The 26,857-nt window shown below is 37.9% G+C and overlaps 1 protein-coding gene across 1 annotated transcript in view; it reads left to right on the plus strand.

The window, feature by feature from the left end:
- Positions 1-26,857, plus strand: part of ZNF407 (zinc finger protein 407) — a 466,555-nt gene that overhangs the window by 23,538 nt on the left and 416,160 nt on the right. Inside the window, exons 2-3 of the mRNA XM_016933893.4 lie at positions 10,028-14,767; positions 20,074-20,188. Of these exons, the coding sequence (XP_016789382.4) occupies positions 10,081-14,767; positions 20,074-20,188 (4,802 nt within the window). The 5' untranslated portion in view covers positions 10,028-10,080. The remainder of the gene's footprint in view (positions 1-10,027; positions 14,768-20,073; positions 20,189-26,857) is intronic.

Raw genomic sequence — 26,857 nt, forward strand, 5'->3', positions numbered from 1 at the left:
CAGTTACCTCCAAGGCAGGCCCCTTGCTAAGTAGATTCTAGGGGCCTGTTCAACGAATGCCTCCATCCAAAATGAGCAGATTTTTCAGGAAATGTTAAGATATTTCTCCATTTCCATATAAATCTAAATTTAAAACTCACTCTACTGCATCTCTTTATTATTATTATTTTTTAATGTTTAATTTTGTGGGTACATAGCAGGTGTGTATATTTATGGGGTACATGAGATGTTTTGGTACAGGCAAGCAATGAGTAATAACTACATCATTTGTAAAATGGGGTATTCATCCCCTGAAGCAATAGGTAATTCCTTTAGGAGTTACCTATTGCTACATAACAAATTTGGCCAAAACATAGTTGCTTAAAGCAATAAGCATTTATCATCTCTCAGTGTCTGTGGATGAGGAATTGGAGAGTGGGCTTGCTTGGGTGCTTCTGGCTCCGGGTCTGTCCTGTGGCTGCAGGTAGGATGTTGTGGGGGTTGCTGTCCTCTGAAGGCTTACCTCAAGCTGGAGGATCTGCTACCGAGACAACTCACTGCCCTCTGGCTGTGGGCAGCAGCCCCCAGCTCCTCACTGGCTCTGAGTCGGAGGCCTCATTTCCTCCCCCATGGGCCTCCCCACAGCTGCTTAAATGTCCTTGCTACATGGTACTGGCTTGCACTGGACAGAGTGACCCTAGGGGAGGGCATGCAGGAAGCACAGGGCCTCTTAGAACTTCGTCTCCAGCATACAGCATCCTCACTTCCACTATTTTCTGTCCCTTACAAACAGCTCCGCACTCAAGAGGAAGGGAATTGGGCTCCATCCTTTAAAGGGAATGTCAAAAGAACTCATTTTAAACCACCGAAGGCATTTTCCTGGGTAGGGAAATAAACAACTTTACAAACGTGTAAATTAGGAATGCAAGGTAGCCTGGTCTCAGGACTGTGAGGACGTGGGTTTCCTGGACCCCAGTGTTTATGTGCTAGTCCTCCTGTGAGGAAGACAGACCCTATTACATCTACACTTGGTGAAATTGCCTCCGCTGTTACCTAGTGAATGGTTTTTTAGGGTGTTGTATAGTCTCTTCTCGTGGATGAGTTTGTACAACTTGCAGTTGTAAACCTTTTCATGGAAGAGTGTTTTTTTTTCCTTCGTAGGATCAGATACTTGATTTTGTGGTCTTTGTTATAAATGGATGTTTCTGCTGGGAGGAGACTGGTGGGGAGAGGGTGGAGTGCAGCGCCCTTTAGTTACCCTCAGATTGTGCACATGGGGTTTCGTGACTACAACTAATACTAAGCTGCCTTTATGCATGGACTTGGTGGCTGTTTATTAAATAATACCATAAGGGCAAGACACATTTTCAACAGGAAGTCAGCTCACGTGACAGATGAAGAAAGAGATGCGAGTGGCCGCCTAGTTTCTGTTGACTCTTACCTTGCCCAGCCATTGCCCTTGCAGCTCGCAGGGGGCTTGTGGGCAGCCCTGCCTGTCCGGCCTTGCCCTGCGAAGAGCAGGGAATCCAGTTCTGCTGGAGGGTGGTCATCACTTCTGGGATTCGTCCTTTTTTTTGTACTCCCCAAAGAGAAAGAACAAAAGACCACTAGGTGTTTTCATACACGCGTGTGTATGCACACCTGCCTTGTCACACATACCACTCAGTGAAGTTACTGTGGGCCTGGTGACAATGTCACACTGCCTGCATGACGAATTTGGGTGAATCTAGGAAGGGCGAAGGGTGTGATGGGGCTGGATGGGAGAGGATGGGTTCTTTATGGCATCATCATAGTGGTGTGTGTCTGTGTGTCTGTGAATGCATATTTGTGTGTGAGAGTGCGTGTGTCATTGTGTCTGTCTGAATTTGTGAATATGTCTGAATGTGTGTGAGTACGTGTGTGTATCTGAATGAGTGGGTGTGCAAATGCATGTGTGTCAGCCTACAAGTGCGTGTCTGAGTGTTTTAATGTCTGAATGTGTGAATGTCAGTATCTGTGAATGCGTGTGTGTATATATTTGTGTGTCAGTGTATCTGAGTGCGTGTGTCAGTGAATGAGAGTCCGTGTGTCTTAGTCTGAATGTGAGTTGGTGTGTGAGTGCATGTGTGTGTGTGAATGAGTGCATGTGAGTGCAGATATGTGTGTATCTGTATCAGTGTGTGTGCGTGTGTATCTGAGTGCGTGTCAGTGTGACTCTGGGTGTGTGTCCGTGTGAATGTGAGTGCGTGTGTGTGTGTATACGTGTGAATGTGAGTCCGTGTATGTCTGTATGTCTGTGAATATGTGAGTGCGTGTGTGAGTGCGGGTGTTAGTGTGCATGTGAGTGTGTGTGTGTGCATGAGTGTGAGACTGCGTGTTTCAGTGCAAGTGTGAGTGCGTGAGGGTGAGTGCGTGTGTGAAACTGCATGTGTGAGTGCGAGTATGAGTGCGCGTGTGCGTCTGTGACTTTGGGTGTGTGCACATGAGGGCCGCAGAGCGAGAGCTGCAGCTCGCTTCGTGGATACTCCTTAGGAGGGAGAAAGGCAGAGAGAGAAATGAGAGATTGAAATGAGCGAAAAGTGGAACAAAAGGATGAAAATGAAGGGAAAAATGTCATGCATGCCGCCCTAGTGTGTGAAATGGTTTCATTTGACTGAAATAATTGTTTCTCAAATTCTTCCCGAAATGCCTTCTTTGATATGCAGAAAGAAACGTCCTGTGAGAAGCGGCCAGCAGGTGTCATCAGAAGGCTGCGCTTGATTTGTTTTATTATTGTTCACAAAAAGTATTTTAATTTCTTTCTTGAAACGTTTTTTTTTTCTTTTAAATCATAGGCAGAGAACGATTTCAGTTTGAGCATGGACTTTGTTTTGTGACAGTTTCTGGGTGAATTAATAATTTATAGGTAGAAATGAAGATAATAAAGCTACATGGAGCTTATGTTGACAGTCAAGGAGCAACTGCTTGAGTGTTTGGGTAACATGGATACTTGGGGAATCTTGGTGGCACAGTGAAGAGATGTGTGGAAAGGGAATTGATGATTTGAATAGGAAACGTAATGCTTGAAGAAGACTGGGTTTAATAACACATCCATTATTTTAGTCTAGATACTTGCCAGGTCTTCTCAATCTGGAAACCTTACTGTGGGAAGAAATCTGAGGCTCATTCTACTTCTCCACTGGGTTACAAGCACTGGTACTTTGAGAGGGAAAGGAGATCACGCCTTCCTCTGAGAGCTGGCAGTCAGTGAGTCTTCTGCCTGTTCTCGCTTTGTTCCGGGGAGAACCAGAGGGGCTTTCTGGTTCATGATAAGCTTTCAGTTCATGTTTGTTGAGTGAATGACATGAAATCTGCCTCAGAAAAATGAGCCCTTAAACTGTCCCAATTGGATGATTTTTGAATTCTTCTTTAAAAAAGACCCGTTCCGGCTCTGTTGGTAATATGCTACTTGTTCTAGTAACCTTTCCCAGTGAACTAAAAACAACTTTTACATCAGCATAAACTTTCTCACCTGCTGAATCCCTTCTAGATGGCTTTGAGATACCTATTAAACCACTCCACATCCCTGCTTACTGATGTCATTCTAGTTCTGGACCATATTACTTAAACTCTTACACTGAGCTCTTTCTGCCTTTAGATTGTCTCTGCCTTCAGTATGTCTTGCATCTTGAAAAATTAATCTTCCTAAAGCAGGGTGGTGTCTCAGTGACTCTCCACTGGCACCAATGAATAAAATCCAGCTCTTAATATGGAGCCTTCTGTGATCTGGACCTGGTCGACCAGCTGCCAGTTTTCTAAGTCAGTCTGCGGTAGAAAGCCAGTGCCGTGGCCCTCTGGATGGCTGAGAGCTTTCTTACGTGCTCGTGGTTTGTGTTTTAGGGCTTTACCAGATCGCTGCCTTCTCCTTGAGATGTTTAACTGTTCCTACTTGCCCCCTCAACAAAAGACAAACAGTTTTAATTTCCTCAAGGTTAGGCTCAAATGATATTTTTGCTATCTGAGTTAAATATTCTGCTTGGGAGTATGATTCCTTGCTCACGTATACTGTGTAGATCTTTGTTTGCATTGTGCACATGATCATGTATGGCCTTGTATTGAGGTCCTTGGTGTGTATGTCATGTGGCCCCCACAGAATCTTACCCCAATGCATGAGTACATTTGTATGACTACAGTTCCTTTCATGTGGTAGCATTCAATATTTATTTGTTGAATGTTTGTTGTTATTTCTTGATATAGTGAGATATTGGGTTATTTCATTAATTTAGAAATTCAGTTGTGAAATAACAAATGTGGAAACTTTTTTCCTTTTGTTTTAGAATTCTTGGAGCCATTATTTAGAAGATTAAGGCTCTCATTATTTTGCTTCTTAGTTGTCATTCTTTTTGTCTGTAAAAATATGAGTCAGATGCCCTCAACAGAGTGTTCGCTCTAAGCAAATGTGTGTGTGTGTGTGTGCGCCTGTGTATGTGCATACGTATGTATGTCTTCCCTAAGTAATGTGGTGTTGTGTGTTCCCTTTATGTATTTGGAAAGTGGAACTCCTGCTGGTGCCTAGTGAAAGGGACAGTCGTGCACTGCAGCAGTGTTTGCAGATGAAGACGTGGTAGACTGGGCATGGAAAGGGAGTTCCTGCTGTTTTAGACTAAGCATTAAAATGTTTTTAAGCAGAACTTCTGTTACAGATTTTTTAAACATTGTATCTATCTATCTATCTATATAGATATAGACATATACAAAAGTTGATAGAATAGTATAATGAATCCCCATGTGCTTGTCACTCAGCTTTAATCATTATCACATAACTTCACCATGTCCCTCTCCTGGACTATTTTAAAGTGTATTGCAGGCATTTTTAATTTCATCTGTAAATACTTAGATATTAAACATTTCTTATATCACAATAAGACATTCATTCATTCTAGTACCTTACAAGTGCTTGGAACTGTTCTAGGCTCTTGGGATATATGGCTGGATAAAATAAATCATGTCTTTACAGTCTAGCGTGTAGAGACAGAAAATAAACTAGACACATAAATAACCATAACAGAAAAAGCATTGATTTCATCAGAATTTAAAACTTCTGTTTATCAAAGACACCATTAATCAAATGAGAAGGGAGGAAATGTTGGTTAAACACATATCTAACAAAGGATTTATATCCAGAATACGCAAGCAGTTCAATAATAAAACAACCAAATTAAGAAACAGCCAAAAGACTAACAAAGCACATTAAAAAGTATTCAGTGCCATCACCAGGCATCAGGGAAATGGAGATTAAAACCATACGTACTAGAGTGACTAAAATTTAAAAGACTGATATCAAATGTTGGTGAGGGTGTGGGTCAAACAGAATTCTTATACGTAGCTGCTAGCAACGCAAAACAGTACAGGCACTTTGAAAATCAGTCAGGCAGTTTCTCATAAAGTTGGACGTCCCTCTGCCCTATAACGGCAGTATCACTCGTTGATATTTACACAAAAGAATGAAAAAATATGTTTGTAAAAACACATGGATATTCTTGCTCAAGTATACTGCTGTAGATCTTAGTTTGTATTGTACACATGATCATGTATGGCCTTGTATTGAGGTCACTGGTGTGTCTGTCATGTGACTCCCACAGAATATTATCTCAGTGCATGAGTGTGTTGGTATCACTACAGTTCCATTCATTTGGTAGGTGCTCAGTACATATTTGTTGAACTAAGAATATTCATAGCAGCTTTCTTGTAATAGCAACAAAAGGAAACAGCCCTAATGTCTATCAGCAGAATTGTGGTGTATCTATTCAGTATACTACAACCCAGCAGTGCAATGGAACATGCTACTCACACATGCAGTAAAAGCGTCAGGCTGAGCCCAGGAGGCCAGACCTCCCTTCCCCCACAGAGCATATTGCATGGCTCCATTTTACTAGACCAGGCAAAACTAAACTATCATGGAAAAATTCTGAATAGAGGTTGCCGTGGTGGAGGGACCAGCTGCGAAGGTGCATGAGGCATCTTGCTGGAAGGATGGCAGGGCTGTATCCTGATAGGGATTCCTGGGACGTCACCTCTGCAGATCTCTGGGCCTCTTTTTCTCTCCACTTTTCTCCTCTCCTTTGTTTTATCCTCAACTTATAATGCCCCTCCTTGTGCTATGGCCTTCGTACTTTCTCAGGCAGAAAGCCGGACTCACCTAGTGTGTTCATCTCAGGAATCGCTGTCCTTTGGTGTCTGATGTCCACTGTCTTGCACTGTTGCTTCGTAGGTTTCATTTACTTTTTTTCAGTTGTTTCAAACATGAGAGTAAATCCAGTCCCTGTGATCTTGACCAGAAGCAGCTGCCCTGGGTTGGACAATGTATCTGTTTTAAGCAATGTATTGTCTTGATGTCTCATCTCTTACAGTGTAAGCTCTCACAGGACTAAGATTTTGGGTGGTGTTTGCTGTATATCCAGCATCTACAGGCAAGAATACTTGATATACTGTAGGCACTAAGTGAAGGTTTTGAAATGGGTGCATGATTTTTTCTTTCTTCCTTTCCTCCCTTTACTCTTCAATTGCAAATATTGAATAGCAAACCAATGCTTTATAGAAAAGAGCATTTCTGTCCCCCTCTCCTGCTCTTCTTTTTTGGTTAGAGATAGGGTTTCACCATGTTGCCCAGGCTGGTCTCCAACTCCCAGGCTCAAGTGGTCTGCCCACCTTGGCCTTCCAAAGTGCTGAGATTACAGCCATGAGCCACTGTGCCCAGCCAGAAGAGCATTTCCTAAGGATCCTTTGCAATACCAGTCTCTTGATTCTTTATAAACAAAGCGTTCTGTAATCAAATAAGGTTGGAAAGAGCTTGTGTACCGAGAAATCCTGTGGTAAAGAAATGTTTGTTTCTTCAGTTTTCTCTCTTTCTCTCTCTCTCTCTCTCTCTTTCTCTCTTTCTCTCTTTCTGCCCTGCCCTGCCCTGCCCTGCCCCGCCCCGCCCCGCCCCGCCCCTTTTCTCTTCTCTTTCCTTTCTTTTTCGAGACAGGGTCTCACTCTGTTGCCCAGGCTGGAACGCAGTGGTTCAGTCGTAGCTCACTGCAGCCTCAAACTCGGAGGCTCAAGCGATTTTCCCACCTCAGACTCCTGTGTAGCTGGGACTACAGGTTCACACCACCACAGCTGGCTAACAAACTAGAGGTTTCTAAACTTATTTGACCAGAGATGTTTTTTCACTTAAAACAGCTACTCTTATATAATTTATATTTTCTGGAACCTATTCTGAAGGAATGTATCTGAACTAATGTTGAATGTCTTATAAGTGCAATAAAACTAGATAAATTTATCTTTTTACTCTTTTTCAAATACTTTTATATTATAGATAATATATGACAATTTATATATTTTAAACAGCTTTATTGAGATATTTGCGGTTCAGTGGATTTTAGTATTATATTCATGGATGTGTGCAACTATCACCACAGTTCATTTTAAAACACTGTCATCACCTCAGAAAGAAACCTCTTACCCTTTAGCTATCATTCTCCATTCTGCCTGCCTACCCGCAGCCCTGAGAAACCAAGGGCTGTCTATTTTTCTGTCTGTATAGATTTCTCTATTCTAGACATTTCATATAAAAAGGAACCATATAGTACATGGTCTTCACTTGGCATAATGTTTCTAAGGGCCATCCACATTGTGGCATGTTAGTACTTCATTTTTATTTTTATTTTTATTTATTACATTTTCAGAGACAAGGTCTCTGTCTCTGTCGCCCAGGCTGGAGTGCAGTGGTGTGATCGTAGCTCAGTGCAGCCTTGAACTCCTGGACTCAAGCAATCCTCTTGCTTCAGCTCCAGAGTTAGGACCACAGGCACTTGGCACTAATTTTTATAATTTTTTTATTTTTTTAGAGTTGGGGTCTTGTTGTGTTGCCCAGGCTGGTGTAGAACTACTGGACCCAAGCCATCCTCCCTCCTTGCCCTTCAAAAGCATTGGGATTGTAGGCATGAGCTACCATGCCTGGCCAATACTTCATTCTTTTTTATGACTGAATACTATTTCATTGTGTGGATACCGCATTTTCTTGATTTATTCATCCATTGACAAACATTTGGGTTGTTTCCACCTTTTGGCTGTTATGAATAAATACTGCAGTCAGCATTTGTATACAAGTTTTTGGGTGGATATATGTTTTCGCTTCTCTTGGTTGTGTATACCTCCAAGTAGAATTACTGTGCTATATGCTAGCACCATGTTTAATTGTTTAAAGAACTGGTAGACTGTTTTCCAAAGTGGCTGCACCATTTTACATTCCCCTTAGTAGTGTTATGAGGGTTCCAGTTTTTCCACATTCTTGCCAACACTTGTTATCTGATTTTTTGAGTATAGCTATCTTAGTGGGTTTGAAATGGTATCTCCTTGTGGGTTTGATTTGCATTTCTTTAGTGACTACTGATGTAGAGTATCTTTTCATATGTGTGTTATGTATATTTTCTATGAAGAAATGTATTTCATATTCTGTGCTCATTTTAAATTGATTTATCTTACTATTGAGAATAAAAGTTTTTAAAACATATTTTAGATGCAAGTCCCTTATCAGATATCTGATTTGCAAAAATGTGTTCCCATTCTGTGGGCTCTGTTTTCACTTTCTTGATAGTGGCTTTTGAAGCATAGTGTCTTTTGAAGTTTTTAATTTTGATGAAGTCCAATTTACTTGTTTTTTTCTCTTATTGTTCACGCTTTCAGTGTCCTACATTATAAGTATATTTTTGTTGCCTAATTTTAGCTGAGTCAAAGCAATAGGCTTCATTTGATTTGTCAATGTTATGGAAAAAATAGCTAAAATAGTTTAAAATAGTTGTCATTAGCCTTGAGACTATAATACGTTGATGCCTTTTTATTAACGTGGAATCAAGTGGCATTTGGCTGAACATTCCCATCATGGTGTAAAGTAAATGGAAAATGATATGTTTTAATTGAATTAAATAGCATAATGAAAAATAAAATCAATATTATTGATTTCAAGGCATTTTATTCAATAAAATTCTTTTTTCCTCAAAATTTACTCCATTAATTCTACTCTACCACTGACATTTCCCTTTGCCATTAACCTTCAGACAATATAAAATGACAATTAGATGAGGAAATTAATGATTGACAGCTGGACTAGAAGTGGCTTTTCATTGGTAAAAGAGCTTGAGCACGAATGGTGATATGTAATGAGATTATACGTGTTGTTCATTGGAATATATTTAGAAAAATCATGGTAAAGCTCTTTGCTTTAGGAGAAAAGGATGAAACAGTGGTTTTTTTTTTTTTTTTTTTTTTTGAGACGGAGTCTCGTTCTGTCGCCCAGGCTGGGGTGCAGTGGTGCAATCTCGGCTCACTGCAAGCTCCGCCTCCCGGGTTCACGCCATTCTCCTGCCTCAGCCTACCGAGTAGCTGGGACTACAGGCGCCTGCCACCATACGTGGCTAATTTTTTTGTATTTTTAGTAGCGACAGCATTTCACTGTGTTAGCCAGGATGGTCTCGATCTCCTGACCTCGTGATCCGCCTGCCTCGGCCTCCCAAAATCCTGGCACTACAGGCGTGAGCCACCACGCCTGGCCGAAACAGTTGTTTTAAAATTATGTTTCTTTTGCGTAGGACTTGGGCTTCTGTTAGAGGTTGAGGAGGGGAAGGCCTCACTTCTAGACTTGCGTCACAGCAGTTTTGTTTTAATATATTTTACAGAGTAGGAGCTCATTGAAATGTTTTTTGAAAGGAGAGCTTCTCTTTTTGTTTTTTTTTAAAAGGGTAGTAAATTGAAGTGTACTGGTACAGAGAATTGAAATATGGGAGTTTTTCTGCAAGCTTGTTGAGAAATCACTTTTTCTACCAAAGATACCATAGTATTTCTTCTGGAGTCAACAATAGGGTGACATGGTGTTCCTAAAATCCTACTTCATACTTTTTGATAAAATACTTTAGACATGTAATCAAATTCATCTCAGTATAAAGGGTGTTTCATTGGGGCTAACTTCATGATACTTTTTCATCTAGTTTTAGACTAATACGTGTGTCTTTATATTCAAGATTTAATACCATGTTTGTTTACTTCACAGGTTATGAGTGCCAGTGAGCCGCCTTAGATAGAAGCATCATCAGCACTTTATTAATGATGGATAGTGAGAATAAACCCGAAAATGACGAGGATGAAAAGATAAACAAAGAAGCACAAGACTTGACAAAGCTTTCATCCCATAATGAAGACGGTGGGCCTGTATCTGATGTGATAGCAAGTTTCCCTGAGAATTCTATGGGCAAAAGAGGTTTTTCAGAATCATCGAACTCTGATAGTGTTGTTATAGGAGAAGACAGAAATAAACATGCTTCCAAACGCAGGAAATTAGATGAGGCAGAGCCCCTTAAATCTGGAAAGCAAGGTATTTGTAGATTAGAAACTTCTGAGAGCTCAGTCACAGAAGAGGGTGTTGCATTAGATGAAACAGGGAAGGAGACCTTTCTGAGTGACTGCACAGTTGGAGGCACATGTCTCCCAAATGCCCTCTCCCCTTCTCGCAATTTTAGCACTATTGATGTTGTTTCTCTGAAAACAGACACTGAAAAAACATCTGCTCAGGAAATGGTTTCCCTTGATCTGGAAAGAGAATCTCCTTTCCCCCCGAAAGAAATTAGTGTTAGTTGTACCATTGGGAATGTAGATACAGTTCTCAAATGCAGCATCTGTGGGCATTTGTTTTCTTCTTGCTCTGACTTGGAAAAACATGCTGAGTCTCACATGCAGCAGCCTAAAGAACATACCTGTTGTCACTGCAGCCACAAAGCAGAGAGCAGCTCAGCGCTACATATGCATATCAAACAAGCACATGGGCCACAGAAGGTCTTTTCTTGTGATCTTTGTGGTTTTCAGTGTTCAGAAGAAAACCTGTTGAATGCACATTATCTTGGCAAAACACATCTCCGTCGTCAGAATCTGGCTGCTCGTGGAGGATTTGTACAGATCTTAACAAAACAACCTTTTCCTAAAAAATCACGTACAATGGCAACAAAAAATGTTCACTCAAAACCAAGAACTTCTAAATCAATAGCAAAGAATAGTGATTCAAAAGGATTACGAAATGTGGGAAGCACGTTTAAAGATTTCAGAGGAAGTATTTCTAAACCAAGTGGTAGTAGCAGTGAGCTTCTTGTTGAAATGATGCCTTCCAGAAATACTTGGTCACAGCAGGTAGAGATTGTTGAAGAACATGTTACTTCCCTTGGTCTAGCTCAGAATCCTGAAAACCAGAGTAAAAAGCTAGACACCTTAGTAACCTCAGAGGGTCTCTTAGAGAAATTGGAATCTACAAAAAATACCCTTCAGGCAGCACACGGTAACAGTGTAACCTCGAGGCCAAGACCCGAGCGAAATATTCTCGTGTTGGGTAATAGCTTTCGTCGACGAAGCAGCACTTTCACCTTGAAGGGCCAGGCAAAGAAAAGGTTTAATCTTTTAGGAATTAAAAGAGGTACAAGTGAAACTCAGAGGATGTATATGAAACACTTGAGAACACAGATGAAAACACACGATGCAGAGTCAGTGCTGAAACACCTGGAAGCGTGCAGCAGTGTGCAGAGAGTGTGTGTGACTACCTCAGAAACCCAGGAGGCAGAGCAGGGCCGGGGGAGTGCCCGTCCTCCGGACTCCGGGCTGCATTCCCTGACAGTGAAGCCAGCTTCTGACTCTCAGACGTTGTGTGCTTGTACAGACTGTGGGCAAGTAGCTACAAATAGGACAGATTTGGAAATCCATGTGAAAAGGTGCCATGCCGGAGAGATGAAATTTTACTGCCGTACTTGTGACTTCTCTAGTATGTCAAGAAGGGACTTAGATGAACATTTGCACAGTAACCAGCATCAGCAAACTGCTTCTGTCCTGAGTTGTCAGTGTTGTTCATTTATATCCTTGGATGAAATAAATCTTAGAGACCACATGAAGGAAAAGCACAATATGCATTTTCTTTGCACCCCTTGTAATCTGTTCTTTTTGTCTGAAAAAGATGTGGAAGAACACAAAGCCACCGAGAAGCATATTAATTCATTGGTTCAACCAAAGACTTTGCAATCATCTAACAGTGATTTGGTTTTCCAGACTTTACCTTTGAGTACTTTAGAATCAGAAAACACAAAAGAGTCTATGGATGACTCAGGAAAAGCATCTCAGGAAGAACTTCTGAAGTCCAGGGTAAGCCATGGTAATGAAGTGAGGCATTCCATTAAGCCTCAGTTTCAGTGTAAGAAGTGTTTTTATAAAACAAGATCTTCTACTGTTCTCACGAGACATATAAAGCTTCGGCATGGTCAAGACTATCATTTTCTTTGTAAAGCTTGTAATCTTTATTCATTGAGCAAAGAAGGAATGGAGAAACACATTAAAAGAAGCAAGCATCTTGAAAATGCTAAGAAAAATAATATTGGCTTAAGCTTTGAAGAATGTATTGAAAGGGTATGTATAGGTGCAAATGATAAAAAAGAAGAGTTTGATGTTTCTGGAAATGGAAGGATTGAAGGCCATATAGGTGTGCAATTACAAGAGCATTCCTATCTTGAGAAGGGCATGCTGGCGTCTGAGGAACTGTCACAGTCTGGTGGTAGCACCAAAGATGATGAATTAGCTTCAACCACTGCTCCAAAGAGAGGGAGACCTAAAGGTAACATCTCACGGACGTGTTCACACTGTGGTCTTTTGGCCTCTAGTATTACAAACTTGACTGTTCACATTAGACGAAAACACAGTCACCAGTATAGTTATTTATGCAAAGTGTGTAAGTATTACACTGTAACTAAGGGAGATATGGAACGTCATTGTGCCACCAAGAAACATAAAGGACGGGTAGAAATAGAAGCAAGTGGAAAACACAGTTCAGATATCATCGTTTGCCCTGAAGGGGGTAGCCTTGAAGCTGGTAAAAAGAATGCTGGCTCAGCAGTGACCATGTCAGATGAACATGCTAACAAACCAGCTGAGTCACCCACCTCCGTTTTAGAGAAGCCAGATCGTGGAAACTCAATTGAAGCCGAAGTTGAAAATGTATTTCATTCTCTAGATGGAGAAGTTAACAGCCATCTTCTTGATAAAAAGGAGCAAATATCTTCAGAGCCAGAGGACTTCGCCCAGCCGGGGGATGTGTACTCCCAGAGAGATGTTACAGGCACAGGTGAGAATAAGTGTTTGCACTGTGAGTTTAGTGCTCACTCCTCTGCTTCTCTAGAGCTGCATGTAAAACGGAAACATACAAAAGAGTTTGAGTTTTATTGCATGGCATGCGATTACTACGCGGTGACTCGTCGCGAGATGACCAGGCATGCAGCAACAGAGAAGCACAAAATGAAAAGGCAGTCTTATCTCAACTCTGCTAATGTAGAAGCTGGTTCTGCAGACATGTCCAAAAACATCATTATGCCTGAAGAAGAGCATCAACAAAATTCTGAGGAATTTCAAATAATTTCAGGTCAACCATCTGATACTATTAAATCTAGAAATGCTGCAGATTGCTCTATTTTAAATGAGAATACTAATTTAGATATGTCTAAAGTGCTCTGCGCTGCTGACTCTGTAGAAGTTGAAACTGAAGAAGAATCTAATTTCAATGAAGACCATTCCTTTTGTGAGACTTTCCAACAGGCTCCTGTCAAGGATAAAGTTAGGAAACCCGAGGAGATGATGTCACTTACTATGTCCTCAAACTATGGCTCCCCAAGCAGATTTCAAAATGAAAATTCAGGAAGCTCTGCCTTAAATTGTGAGACAGCAAAGAAAAACCATGAGATATCGAATGATGCAGGTGAGCTGCGTGTCCATTGTGAGGGTGAAGGAGGAAACGCAGGAGACGGTGGAGGTGTTGTCCCCCACAGACACCTGTGCCCTGTGACGCTCGATGGGGAGTGCTCGGCTGAAAGCCCTGCACTCGTTGTGACAAGAATAACCAGAGAACAGGGAAATCTGGAGAGCGGGGGTCAGAATAGAGTTGCACGTGGGCATGGTTTGGAAGACTTGAAAGGTGTCCAAGAAGATCCCGTTCTGGAGAATAAGGAAATTCTGATGAATTCACAACATGAAACAGAATTTATTTTGGAGGAGGATGGCCCAGCTTCTGATAGCACAGTTGAAAGTAGTGATGTCTATGAAACTATAATTAGTATTGATGATAAAGGGCAGGCCATGTACAGTTTTGGTAGATTTGACTCCTCCATAATAAGAATAAAGAACCCTGAAGATGGTGAGTTGATAGACCAGTCTGAAGAGGGCTTGATAGCAACGGGAGTGAGAATTAGTGAGCTGCCCTTGAAAGACTGTGCTCAAGGTGTGAAAAAGAAGAAATCTGAGGGCAGTTCCATTGGTGAGTCTACACGAATTCGCTGTGATGATTGTGGCTTCTTAGCAGATGGACTGAGTGGACTGAATGTTCACATAGCCATGAAGCATCCTACAAAAGAGAAGCACTTCCATTGTTTACTCTGTGGAAAGTCGTTCTATACCGAAAGCAACCTTCACCAGCATCTGGCTAGCGCCGGCCACATGAGAAATGAGCAGGCCAGTGTGGAGGAGCTTCCGGAGGGAGGGGCCACCTTTAAATGTGTCAAGTGCACAGAGCCCTTTGATTCTGAACAGAATTTATTTCTACATATTAAAGGACAGCATGAGGAATTGCTGCGGGAGGTGAATAAGTATATAGTGGAAGACACTGAGCAAATCAACCGCGAGAGGGAGGAAAACCAGGGAAACGTCTGCAAGTATTGTGGGAAGATGTGTCGAAGCAGCAACTCGATGGCCTTCCTGGCACACATTCGCACTCATACAGGTATGTAGCTCTGCAGCAAGCCAAGTCAGTGAGGACATGGGGCCATTTGTTCCCATCCAGATATGCAGCCCTACCTGTGGCTGCTCATTGGCTTTCCACCCGGTTCACATTTCACTGCCGTGTGCTGCTCTGCTTGTCTGCAATAAGTCATTGTTGACACTTAACATTTTTAAGGGTAATTAAGCCCTAGTGATTTCAAAGGCAGGTTAGCTGACAAGTTTCTTTTAATTTTGTCAAAAAGCCTAGTCCCTCTGATGCCTTTTAAAAACTGCTGTCTGTTGGCGGCTTTTCAGTTGTTTCTGAGTCCTAATTATTTGATTTTCCAAAGTCTGTATTAAGTGGCACCTTATAATTTCAGAAGACATGTTAAGTGACTTTTAAGGAATGGAGTAATCAAATTTTCTTACAATATTAGGGATGTAAAAATATTCATCATTAGATATTTTATATCCAAAAGTGTAACTTCTGGGTAACAAGATTCTACCTTTGTGGATCAAAATTAGTCACCACTTTCCAAAGTTAACATGTGCTGGGGATCTGGTGTTCCTGGAGGTAGCACCTGATTTAGTCTCTGTGCTCTGTCACAGTTAGTGTTCCATTTTAATGTTTAATTTTAGGTGGAAAGTTTTTTAAAAAACATTTTTTTTTGGTGGAAAATGCATAAGCTACTGTTCTAAATTTATGTAAAAATTCACTGCACTGTTTCTGTAAACCTGCCATACATTCTTTATTTTAAATAGACAGCTTTTCTAAATCATTGTGCTCCGCTTAGACAAGTTCTGTCTCCATGGTTGAATTTATGAGTGGATTTGAATAATAAATTCACATTTCAGTGAACATATTTTCATTAAAACTGTAAGGTTTATTTTACTGTACTTTTAAATAATGGCTTATTATTAAAGCTATACTTTAAATTCATACAGTTTTTGAAACTTAGTGCATGGTTACGAGGAAGAAGACAAAAGAGTATGAAGCATTATTACTAGTTTAGGGTGATTAAAGATAGATAAAAGTTTTTCACTGAAGGAAGTAATGGGGCAACCTGCATAAGATTAATGTAAATAAATATAAACATTGTACTTGTGATCCCAAATATTCGTATGCACTGCAGCCATTTTTGGGGAATAAGTCCAAATGCTTATTTGTCTGCACTGTCAGTATCTCTCTCAGTGCCTTGTTGCAGCTTTCTTCCTGAAACGATACAGTTTTAGGAATAAGACTTGTTCACATCCGCAGAAAATATGTACTTTCTTAATATGCCCTCTTAAGGCAGATAAAACTGAATAAAACTAAGAGGAAGATGCTAATGGAGCTCTTTTTAGAATTCTTTATGCAACTGTCTGGTCAAGACATGTTGCTTATAATTGATGTGTCCATTACTTGAATTCTCTTGTAATTATAGTCAATAAGTCTTGTAAATGTGTTAAAGCTCACTAAAAGCATACAAATTCAAGAACAGAGTAAGGCTAATAATTTAAAATAATCAATGTAGGCATTTCAGCACTTAATTTCCCTTGTGTGTTGATAGCTGATCATTCTTAATCCATTAAGATTTATTTAGTCGTTTACAATGCAAAATAGGTTTGCACTGGTCACTTGTGCCATTTGAAAATGTCCACCAGGTTAAGTGCAGAATGTAGTCCATTAGTCTTCCTTGACTATATGTATTAATTGCATTTAAAATCAAGTTAATGTGGATGTGAAAGTGAGGTAACTATCAATATGTGACAAAGTAACCCTACTTATATAAGTTACATCATTGATTGTAACATTTAGTAAAAGTTAGCATAGTTTTTTTTTTTTTAAACATCTTGTGTTGGTCTTATCAGGAAGTACATTTTTATTGTGCCTTGAAACACTACCAAGAGCCCTGTTCCTGAGGACACAATACGAGTCTACCATTTCAGTTTTGCAAGTCATTTTTTGGGGAAGTTGGTCTCCAGGTTTTAATTCAGGGTTTTTTTCTTGGAGCATCTTAAAATGAATTGCTTTTCACATACTTTGCTTATGTCCATAAAATAGTAATGCAGAGACTGTTATTAATGGTTAACTGGAAAAGAGCTTACTCTTCCAATCCCTGTTTTCATATTTTGTGATTTACTATATGTTTTATATAACCTTTGCTTCCCATCCTTAGCAGGATAAAAGCAGCACTATAAGAAATAAATGAGTTTTGGTTATCAAGCATTGTAGGAAAAAGGATCCTAGAGTCTCCCCGTGTGCATGCTACTACGAAGTAATCAACATGACCAGAAAGGGCAGTCTTCCCTTTCACATTACATTAGCAGGACTAAAAAACTTGGTTTTCATTTCTCCCGCATTGGTCTGTCAAAGCTTTTATTTCATGTAACATGGGCTGCTGTTAAGTACCAGATTGTCTGAAGCCATTCGTTTTATGTTTAGAGTGCTCTGGTTACTAATGCCATCTCAAAATGTTCCAGGGAGATACGGAGTGTGTGACTTCACTAAGAAATTCTGAAGTTAGGGCTGGTAGTGTTTGTAGCTCAATACGTGACAAAGGACAGACAGCTCGGTAGGAGAGTTAATCTGTAGACTTTAAGCACAGTGACCACAAAGACTTAACATTGTTCACTGCTTCATCTGTGTCCCACATTAGTTGGCTCTTGGTATATCTTGATGAGTGAATAAATGAATGAGCAGATGAATGAGTGAATGAATGAATGAATGAAGTGTTTGAATGTTTAGGGAGGATTGTGGAATGATGGCTCTAGTTGTTAGATGTTGGGTAATATGCAACTTCCTTCATTCCTTTAAGATCTAAAGGCTTTCATTTGGTATTTTCTCTTTAATGCTAATGGCACATCTGTGTATGCATAGCAATAGTCATGACTGATGGTTGAGGAGCCCTCGTAGGCCTGAGTGAAGACCTGGATTTTAAAGTCTTTGAAATTCTTTCGGTAAAGTAATAAGGTACCACAAAGATAGAGAGCCTCTTTAGTTTTTCCCTTTGAAAAAACCTTATGGACCAAATGAAAACCAAAAAACCTGCTGAGGATAATGCTGTTCCAAGGAATGGAACTGTTGCAAATAATATTGTTTTTAATAATCAAAATGTACCTGAGAGAAATATTTAGAGATCTGCAATTTTACAATTTTGTCTTATAAACACTGTGCCTGCATTCATTTCGGAAAGTACATAGCAAACTTAAAAACAGAAATGTTATTAGTTAGGAAACAAGGAAAAAAGGGCCCTTTTTTTTTTTTAATGCGGAGAAGTATTACCTCTGCTAGTATTTGAATTTTTATGGCACAGAAAGAAGATGTTAACACAGTCTACTCTGAATATAAGATGTGAAGAATAGTCAAGGCCTCCATGATTCTGGGTGAAGCAGTCAACAAAATAACGCATTTATGTATTGTCAGCATGCTGTGCTGTGATAACTGAGACCTGCAGAAACTAGAGTTTTCCACAAAGGAGCCATGGACAGTAAATTGAACACACCAGAGACCCCACGTCCGTTTCTCTGTGGCATCTGTGCCACAGGAGGAGGAGCTAGTCACATGGCAGGTGCTGTGTGAGCAAAATGAAAACTCAAACCCATGAGACCTTTTACATCCATTCACCAAAATTGTAATACAAATATTGGGAGAGGTTGATCTTCTTTGTTTCGAGTCCTGATATTATTGTTACTTAATAATGTCCTAATTACCCTATTATCTTTAGAGCATTGAAATTTAAAGTGTTGGTAAATTGGTTCTTCACACACCTTACAAAAGTCCCATTATAGAATTCTATGTCTTAGTGAAATGTTCAAAGTAGTGATAGGCTTGGTTTTATCAGAATCATTTAAATAAACTGTATTTTCTAATGTGACTGATAGAATGTGATTGCTGTAAGCTGCAGTCTCAACCTGCTTTTGACATTTAAACATATAAACCTAACTAGATACAACCATTCAGGTGCTAAATATATTTTACATCTACTTCTAACAGCAGAAATGGAAATATTAAGAGATCTGGCTTCATTGTCATTGAAGTGTGAAATATTCAACCTTGTCTGCCGGTGCTTAGTACTGTTGACTTTTTTATTTCTGTTGGAAGATTAAAATTAAATGCTTCACTTTTTTTGTCAGCTTTTGGGAATTAAATTGAAATTTAAGACTCTAAAATTTTTTACTGAGTGCTTCAATTTCAACAGAGTATTCTTGGAGGATTTTTTTTTTTTTACAAGGACACTGCACAAAGGTTCATTGATCAAATATGATTTATTACAATTTTTTTAATTTGAGCTCTTTTTGTATATTTGTTAAAGTTCACATATTTCGTGTTCTATCTAACTATAGTAGAGGGAGTATTTCACCATATAAGTACTGAATATGATATGAAAAATCAGGAAACGTACTGATTTTAAACTGGTTTTTACAATTTTGATTTATTTGAAGATGTATTGGTTAGAAAGTTTGGAAATGGTGTATCTATTTTATGTCTTAAAAGAGCGTTATTTCTCATTAATGTGGATGATTATCTGTTAATATGTTTCAGTTTCAATCTTATCTATTACTGACACTAAGTGTGTAGACTTTGAAATAATCTTATTTTCTCATTTTTGAGTATAGTTTAATCTTAATTCTTTATGAAATGACAACAAATTTTGTATGCTTTTTGTGTTAAAATATTTGTTCTTGAAATTAATAACCAAAATGTCAGTTCTTCCAGTTTGTTTAATCATCATCGATTTTTGACTATAAAAATGACCATAAAAGCATAAAAATTTATCTCCTGTATATTTATAAATTGTGTTATTAAAAATATAGATAAGAATTTGGGACAAATGCCAGGAAAAAACCTGAAATATACCATTGTTTTAATGTGAGTAAATTCAAAGCCGGAGAAATATGAGAAAACAAGGAGGTGGCCACAGAGAAATGTATTTGATGATAAATATGCTTTTAAAAATATCAGCTGCCCTGAGTGCATTTATGTTTTAAAAATGTTTTCTTTGAAGTGTTGAGTGACTTTAAGATGTATTTTTGTGAATTATAAGAAAAATATTTAAAATTATGTAGCTCATCTCATCGACTTAGTACTGCTCAGCAGTCTCACTTTTGAGTTTGAATCTTAGGATTGTTAGTAGAAGTTAGGAAGACTCACTGAAACAAAGTCTTCAGAGTAAAATAATTATGGAATCAGGTCTATTCAAGTTATAAATGAATGCAAGTATTCCATTTTGGGTACAGAAATTCTTAATTAGGTTAAAGGTATGATTTAAGATTTAGTCCTCTTTTCTAAGCTATTGGTGATGTATTATTCAAAATCAAATCATATTTTATGTTAAATTTACTCAGGATCAAAACCATTCAAGTGCAAGATATGCCATTTTGCAACAGCTCAGCTTGGAGATGCCAGAAACCATGTGAAAAGGCACCTTGGGATGAGGGAATACAAGTGTCATGTCTGTGGGTGAGTAAATTGAAGCCATCTCTGCTGCGTGAACCAGGAAGCATGTGCAGGATAGCCATTGTTTCGGAATTCAAAACCGATAGGAGTAAGAGTGGCTAAAATTATGCATGCGTACCCTCCTTTCCATTGTTATGGTAAATTCCTTAAATACAGTTATGACATTCTTCTCCCACTTCTAATCCTGTACTGAAGATGAGCAATTTTATGGGCTACAAGGTCAATTTGAACCTGTAATCTGTAAATTGACTAAATTATAGGATGTTCATTCACATTGCCAGAGAGAACTATAAATTCCATTTAAAGACATAAAAAAATACATAATATAGCTTTAGGAATGTATATGTATGTTTTTTTTCTTTTGCTGTACTGCTTCAATTTTTATCACAGTAGTAGCTCTTTGGATCCATTGGACTTATTCTATAAGGAAAGCAACAAAAGATTTAATTTCAGATGGCTGGTTACTGATTATTACAGGGATGATGCTGAAGAGAACTGTTGTTATGCATTTTTGTGTAACTTTATTTCAAAACTTATTTCCTTTTTTAGTTAATGGTTCTTTCTCTGAAGAATCATGTACAGTGTTTAACTGTTATTCAAATGTGTTGCATTGAATAGAAAGTGCTAAGGTGCCTTAATGCAAAACTGATTAATTTAGCAGAAATGTTTAAAAGGTTTTAAAATGCTAGATCATATATGGTATAACATAGGACATTCAGAGGTGGGTTTTAATACCCTGCTTCTGATTAAAAGTCTATTTTAATGCTGTTATGCTAGAGAAATTAATAAGTGCATCATATAAAAATTCTTCATGTGAAACCTGAGAAACTTGCAGTTCTTATGGCTAATTCACAAAATACCACAGGCTCAATTACATTATGCAGCGTGCACATATTATATTAGGTTTTTTTTTTAGTAGAAGATTCTGCTGATTGATAGTACCATGTAAATACGTTTTACGTCAAAAACAAGTTCTGTTATTTGTTGGACAGTACATTTCATCCCAGGATGCAGTTGAGTATTTTGACCCTTAGGATAGTTTTACAAATACCTTTGCAAGCACTTTTATGAACCATGGTCTGTGATATATTCATTGGCGGAATTGATGGTTCAGTGACTTGCAGCTAAAGTAAATGAAGATGACCCTTTGCCCTAAAGTCCCCTGAAGATCAGTGGGAGAATGAGTTTTGTTACTACTGATTTTAGCTGCAAGGGTCAAGTGTCAAATGGTTCATTTGAATTGCTGTAGGTCTTGGAAGTTTAAAAGATATCTCATTTATTGTTTTTACCATATGAGTTATAGGAAAGGAGAAGGCCCTGACTCCAGTGAAAATTTGCTATTAGGTGGCAGTAAGCAGTTTTTCTCTCATTTCTGAGAAATAAGTAAACAATTTTTGCATACTGTTGTCAGTAGAGATCTAATTCCATTTATTTTTTAATTAGGGTTACTAAGACCCTGGAAAGAGAAGAAGAAAGCTTTTCACAGAACAGTTTCGAATGTGTCTGGTATCAAAAAGAATACACAATTGATCGGCATTAGTTGCATAATTTGAACAGTGCCCACCCTGCTCGCTAACTGCTTACCTCATACAACTGAAATATTGTATGAGTAGTTCATATATTTGATCCTGGAGATACAGAATTGTAAATGATTATACATATATCGAGTTTTATACTGTCTTCAGAGAGAGAGCTATGTGTATGTGTGCGTATGTAGAACAAGCATTCTAGAGTCCAGAATTGTATTTTTTAGAATTATGACAGCATTGAATTTCATCAGACTAGGAAATAATAGTTCTCTTTGTATTTTTACAATGAAATTTGATTTAAAAGTTAGGTAGCAATAATTTTAACAGTGACGCTGAGAGTTCTGAAGAATTGCAGTAAACTGAAGAGTACTTATTGATCTTTGTAGTTGGAACAGAATGGTAGTGAATTAGGTACCCTTCAGTGTTGCAGAAAAAGTATCATAGGTTGTTCCCTATTTCATGTGTTTCAAAGGGATAGGGCAGTGTGTAGGTTAAAAATTAAAGTAAAAAACATAAAAAAGTGCAAGGATTGGTTATCAGATTACTGGCACTAGAGAGTATTTATACATTGACATCACTGACAAAGTCAATTCATTATCATTGATGGCTAAATAATCTTAGAAATGCTCAGTGGACCTATTAGTTCCTGAACATAAGCAGCTCATGCTGCATTTCTTCATTAGCTTTAATCGCTATAAATTTTACCTTTTACAAAATCATGCTTTAAAAGGTGAAGCGATCTTTCAGGAACATTAACTCTATAATTTTGTCACAGACAGAAGGTCCTGCATTATGTTTTCTTTTCCTTAGTAGTTAATATCTTAGTCTCTGCCTTTTAGAATTTTCTTAATGATCTCTTCATTATTTGAGTTTTAAGGAGTTATTTCTCAAATAGTCTTGATTAATAATATAAAAAAATTGGGCAGTCACATTTTTAAAGTGAAATTATTACTCAGAATACTGTACTCTTTTTCTTAGTAACCTCTTGGTTTTCTTGAAGAAGAAAACTAATATTTTATGGTGAAATTGATGGAAACAACAAACAGTATTGAGCTCAATATTAATGTCTCAGATTATTTGTAATTGACCTCTTTTTCAGATCTTTATATTAGATGATTTTGGATGCTCATCAACTGCACGTTTTGTGTTTTTCATTAACACGTAGTTTTAGGGTTGTGACAAAAACTGCCTTTTAAACTTTTGTATAAGTTGTATGAACCTAGACTGATTTTCTTTGAATCTTCAGGATCAGTTTTAAGATACCATTACCCCCTTTTGCCCTGCCCCATTGGCAAATCTTAACTACCGTATATCTTGGGTTTAAGTTAGTTTGACAGAAGAAGCTGAATGTATTAGATGCCTAATTCCTATTAGGTCGTTAGGATTAAGAGTTCAGAATTTAAGTTTTGTGTACTCAAGGTTTACCTGCTCATGTCATGGTAAAAATCTCAAAAATGTATTGCTTTGTACATCATGTTTTAAGTACATGTTATGGATAACTTCACGTTAAGAGCCATTTATTTTACTTTCACTTTTGGGGGAATCTTTTTTTTTTTTTTGAAAAGTTGAGTTTCTTACTTGTTAAAAATATCCAAATGTGATCGAGAGAGGAATTTTATAGAATATAGGTATGTTTATATTTAGGCACTTGATGGATAGTTAACATGAAAATCTGTTATGACTCTGACATAGGGCTTAGTGAGAGAGAAAGTAAGAAATAATAGAAACTATACCTATTTTTTATAGTTAATGCTTTTATTTAATAATTTTGTGTTTAGAAAATAGGCCAAATGCATATTTTTATTACATCCATGATCTTTACCTTTATTTCTTTCAGTAGTCAAAAACGTAAAAATCTCGATGACTTACAAAAGTTATTTTAGGCACCATGTCTTGTTAAATTCTTTTAAGTTTATTTTATTCTCTATGTACATATAAGGTAGTATACCTGGTACTCTAAATAGTATTTATGCAGTGCATTGTGGTCTAATAAATAGCCTTGATTAACTTTTATCTCACTTGTTGATTTCCATAGCTTTGTGGATTGCTTACCTTATCCTTATTATCCCCATTTTACTGATGGGAAACTTAATATTCAAAATGTTTTCAGTGATGTACTTAAATTAATTAGTAATGGTAGACCACTCTTTCTTCCTTTTAACTATTTCTTTTCTATATTTCTCCACTTTTTGTAATATCTGTTTTTGTTCCTGACTTTAGTTTGTACTTTTTTTTTCTCTCTAGGTTGTTTTCACTGCATGTAGGAAATGTAACTTATCTACTTTCTCCTACCATCCACTTTTATTTTCTGCTTTTGCCCACATTTACATTTTTTAAAAAAATTGCTTACACATTGCTTTACTTTCATATTCTGATATTGTCTCTCTCTGTCTCTCCCCAATACTTTCCCTGTTTTATGTTTCCCACTTATTAAGTGTTGTTTTAAATAATTTTATTTTTTCCCACTCATTCATGTGTTGATAATTTATTGCATTTACTTGTGGGTTACAAACTGAACATATTTGTATAATAGCAGGAGGTAAGTGTCTAAAAGTATAAAGATTATATCATCCCATTAAGGTGAGAGGGATATAATTGATAAACTAGGGTTATTTTTGTTCTGCAGTGTTAGTTTTTTTTAAAGAGTTGTAGAAAACTAATAATTGGCCTGTGATTTCAGTAAACCTAAGAAATGATAACCAAGTTTGATATGCCATTATTGAGAAGTGCAGACCCTGCTGTGCATGATTTAGGAGTTGCATTGTTTAGTGATTGATTTACCTAAGTCTCGTCTTGATTCTTGTGTATGGAGTTAAATAGTTGAAATGAATTTACCTAATCAGGAGAGAATAAGGGCATTTTCTAAATCTGTGACATCTGGGTTCATGAAAAGATTCCAGACATTTTAAAATTGTGTATTAATGTGCTTATGAACTGTTTATTCCTAGTTGGTTTAAGAAATCTTAAATAGAAAGTTACTAATGCAGTAAAACTCTTTGTGTGTGTGTGTGTGTGTGTGTGTGTGTGTGTGTGGCATTACCTAGTTTTTGTGCATTAGAAGGGATCTCTATGTAGATGATTATAATGTCACTTTCTGACCTTTGCAGCTTGAATAATTGTAAATCATTGCTTCATAACGTGTCAGAGAATGTCTGTACTAGGCAATTAAATGGCAGAATATAATAGACCAAATTATTGCCTGTCATGTTTTCAACAACACAGTTAGTATTTGAGTTACACTTAATCATTACGTGCATTAGCAACTTCATTGGAATCCAGCTTCAGGCTGAGCATGAAATACATTACATTATTTAAACCTCTAATGGTACAAGTCATTTATTTGTGTTGAAGTGTACAACATGCAGAGTTTCATAAAGCAAGGAACACTTGAGAGCTTAATTTATCCAAATCAAAGTCTAAATGCAGATAAACACAAGTGGCAAAAATTAGTAATTTTTATAGGTTGGAAATATTTAAAAATACATGGTTGTGGGTAATTGTAGGCAGCAGGAATAAATTAAAATCACTATTTTTAGTCTGCTGTGAGAACTAAAGCTGCGTATACCTAAATCATTAAAAGCACCATGGAATTGCATTTTTAGCTGAACAATTAGTTACACCCATCATATCTACAGATATATCCAACTAAAATAAGTATTTGGTTTAGCTGGTTGTTTTGGTTAAAGAGATATAGATAGGAAATGTTTATTCTATAATGTGGCATGAATTATGCTTATAACAGTATAAAGTGCAACATCTCTCAGTTTTGTAAAAAATATTTAGATTAATATTAAAATGCTCTCCCATTGTAAATGGTACGTTATATATTTTATCCATATAATATTTTAATATTTTTTGTTGAATATTTTTGTCTTTAGCTTGAAATTTTAAAAATGCTATGTGATGATTGCTGTCTCTCTACCTCAGTTAGGAACAAAAAATTAACATTATTTGTGTATTCCTCTGATGTTAGAATCCTTGAGATACCTTTTACGTAGTGAATGAACATTTACGATTTTTAAAACTGTACAAATGACTTTATTATGGGAAAGCCTAAGAGTGATCTTGGTTATACTATTCACATATAAAACTTGTTTTCTCAGATATCATCCTCGTGTATTTTCCAGTGAACTGTTTGGTGAAGCCGGGAGAGTGCTGGGGTGTTAGGACAGCAGAGTGGAAACTGAGGCAGCCCCCAGCTCCTCCTCACAGGGGAAGGACAGCTCTTGTCTCCATTATATCCTGGTTTCTTTTTCTGTGGTAGTGGTTTTTAAAATTTTTGCCACAGAAGGGTGGGGTCGTAGATGTATTCCATGGCCAGTAAGTATGATCAACCTATAACAAAATAGAAATAAACTAAATATTATCATTTCTTGGTGTAGTAGTTGAAAACATTGGCTTCTGTGTCTAAAGTCTTTTCCAGTGAAACAATCATGTTCTAGTGACTTAACTCGTTGCTTCTTCTTTTTTTTTTTTTTTTTTTTTTTTAAGTGGCTTCCTTGTGATTTTAAAATGCAATTGTGATGGCTGGATGTGGTGGCTCATGCCTGTAATCCCAGCACTTTGGGAGGCTGAGGTGGGAGAATTGCTTGAGCCCAGGAATTTGAGATCAGCCTGAGCAACATAGGGAGACCCTGTCTTTACAAAAGATAAAAATAATTAGCTGTGTGTGGTGGTGCATTTCTGTAGTTCCAGCTATTTGAGGGGCTGCAGAGGGAAGCTCTTCCGAGCCCAGGAGTTTGAGGCTACAGTGAGCTATGATGGTGCCACTGCCCTCCAGCCTGGGCAACAGAGCGGGACCCCGTCTCTAAAAAAAAATCTTCTTGTAGAGTCTCAGGATTCTGTAACCTTCCTGATCCCCACAGTAGAATATTAGGTGGGTAGCCATTCTCCTGATTTCCTTTGCCTGTTCCGTAATTTTTTTTCTTGTTAACCTTCCTCTCCCTGTTCTGTTTCTTACAGTCCTTTACTTTGTGGGTGCTTTTGCTGTTTCTTTTCACAAGAGCTGGATGAGAAGGAGGTATGAGAAATGCAGATAGAAGGGAAGCATAACTGCTGATTTATTATTCGTTTATTATTTCTCATTTGGCAGATCCTCGTGTTTTCTTTTTTGTGTATGGGCATGGTGACAAGGTGGTGCCCG

The sequence above is a fragment of the Pan troglodytes genome, chromosome 17 (genome assembly GCF_028858775.2).
Source record: "Pan troglodytes isolate AG18354 chromosome 17, NHGRI_mPanTro3-v2.0_pri, whole genome shotgun sequence".
Classification (NCBI taxonomy): Eukaryota; Metazoa; Chordata; class Mammalia; order Primates; family Hominidae; genus Pan; species Pan troglodytes.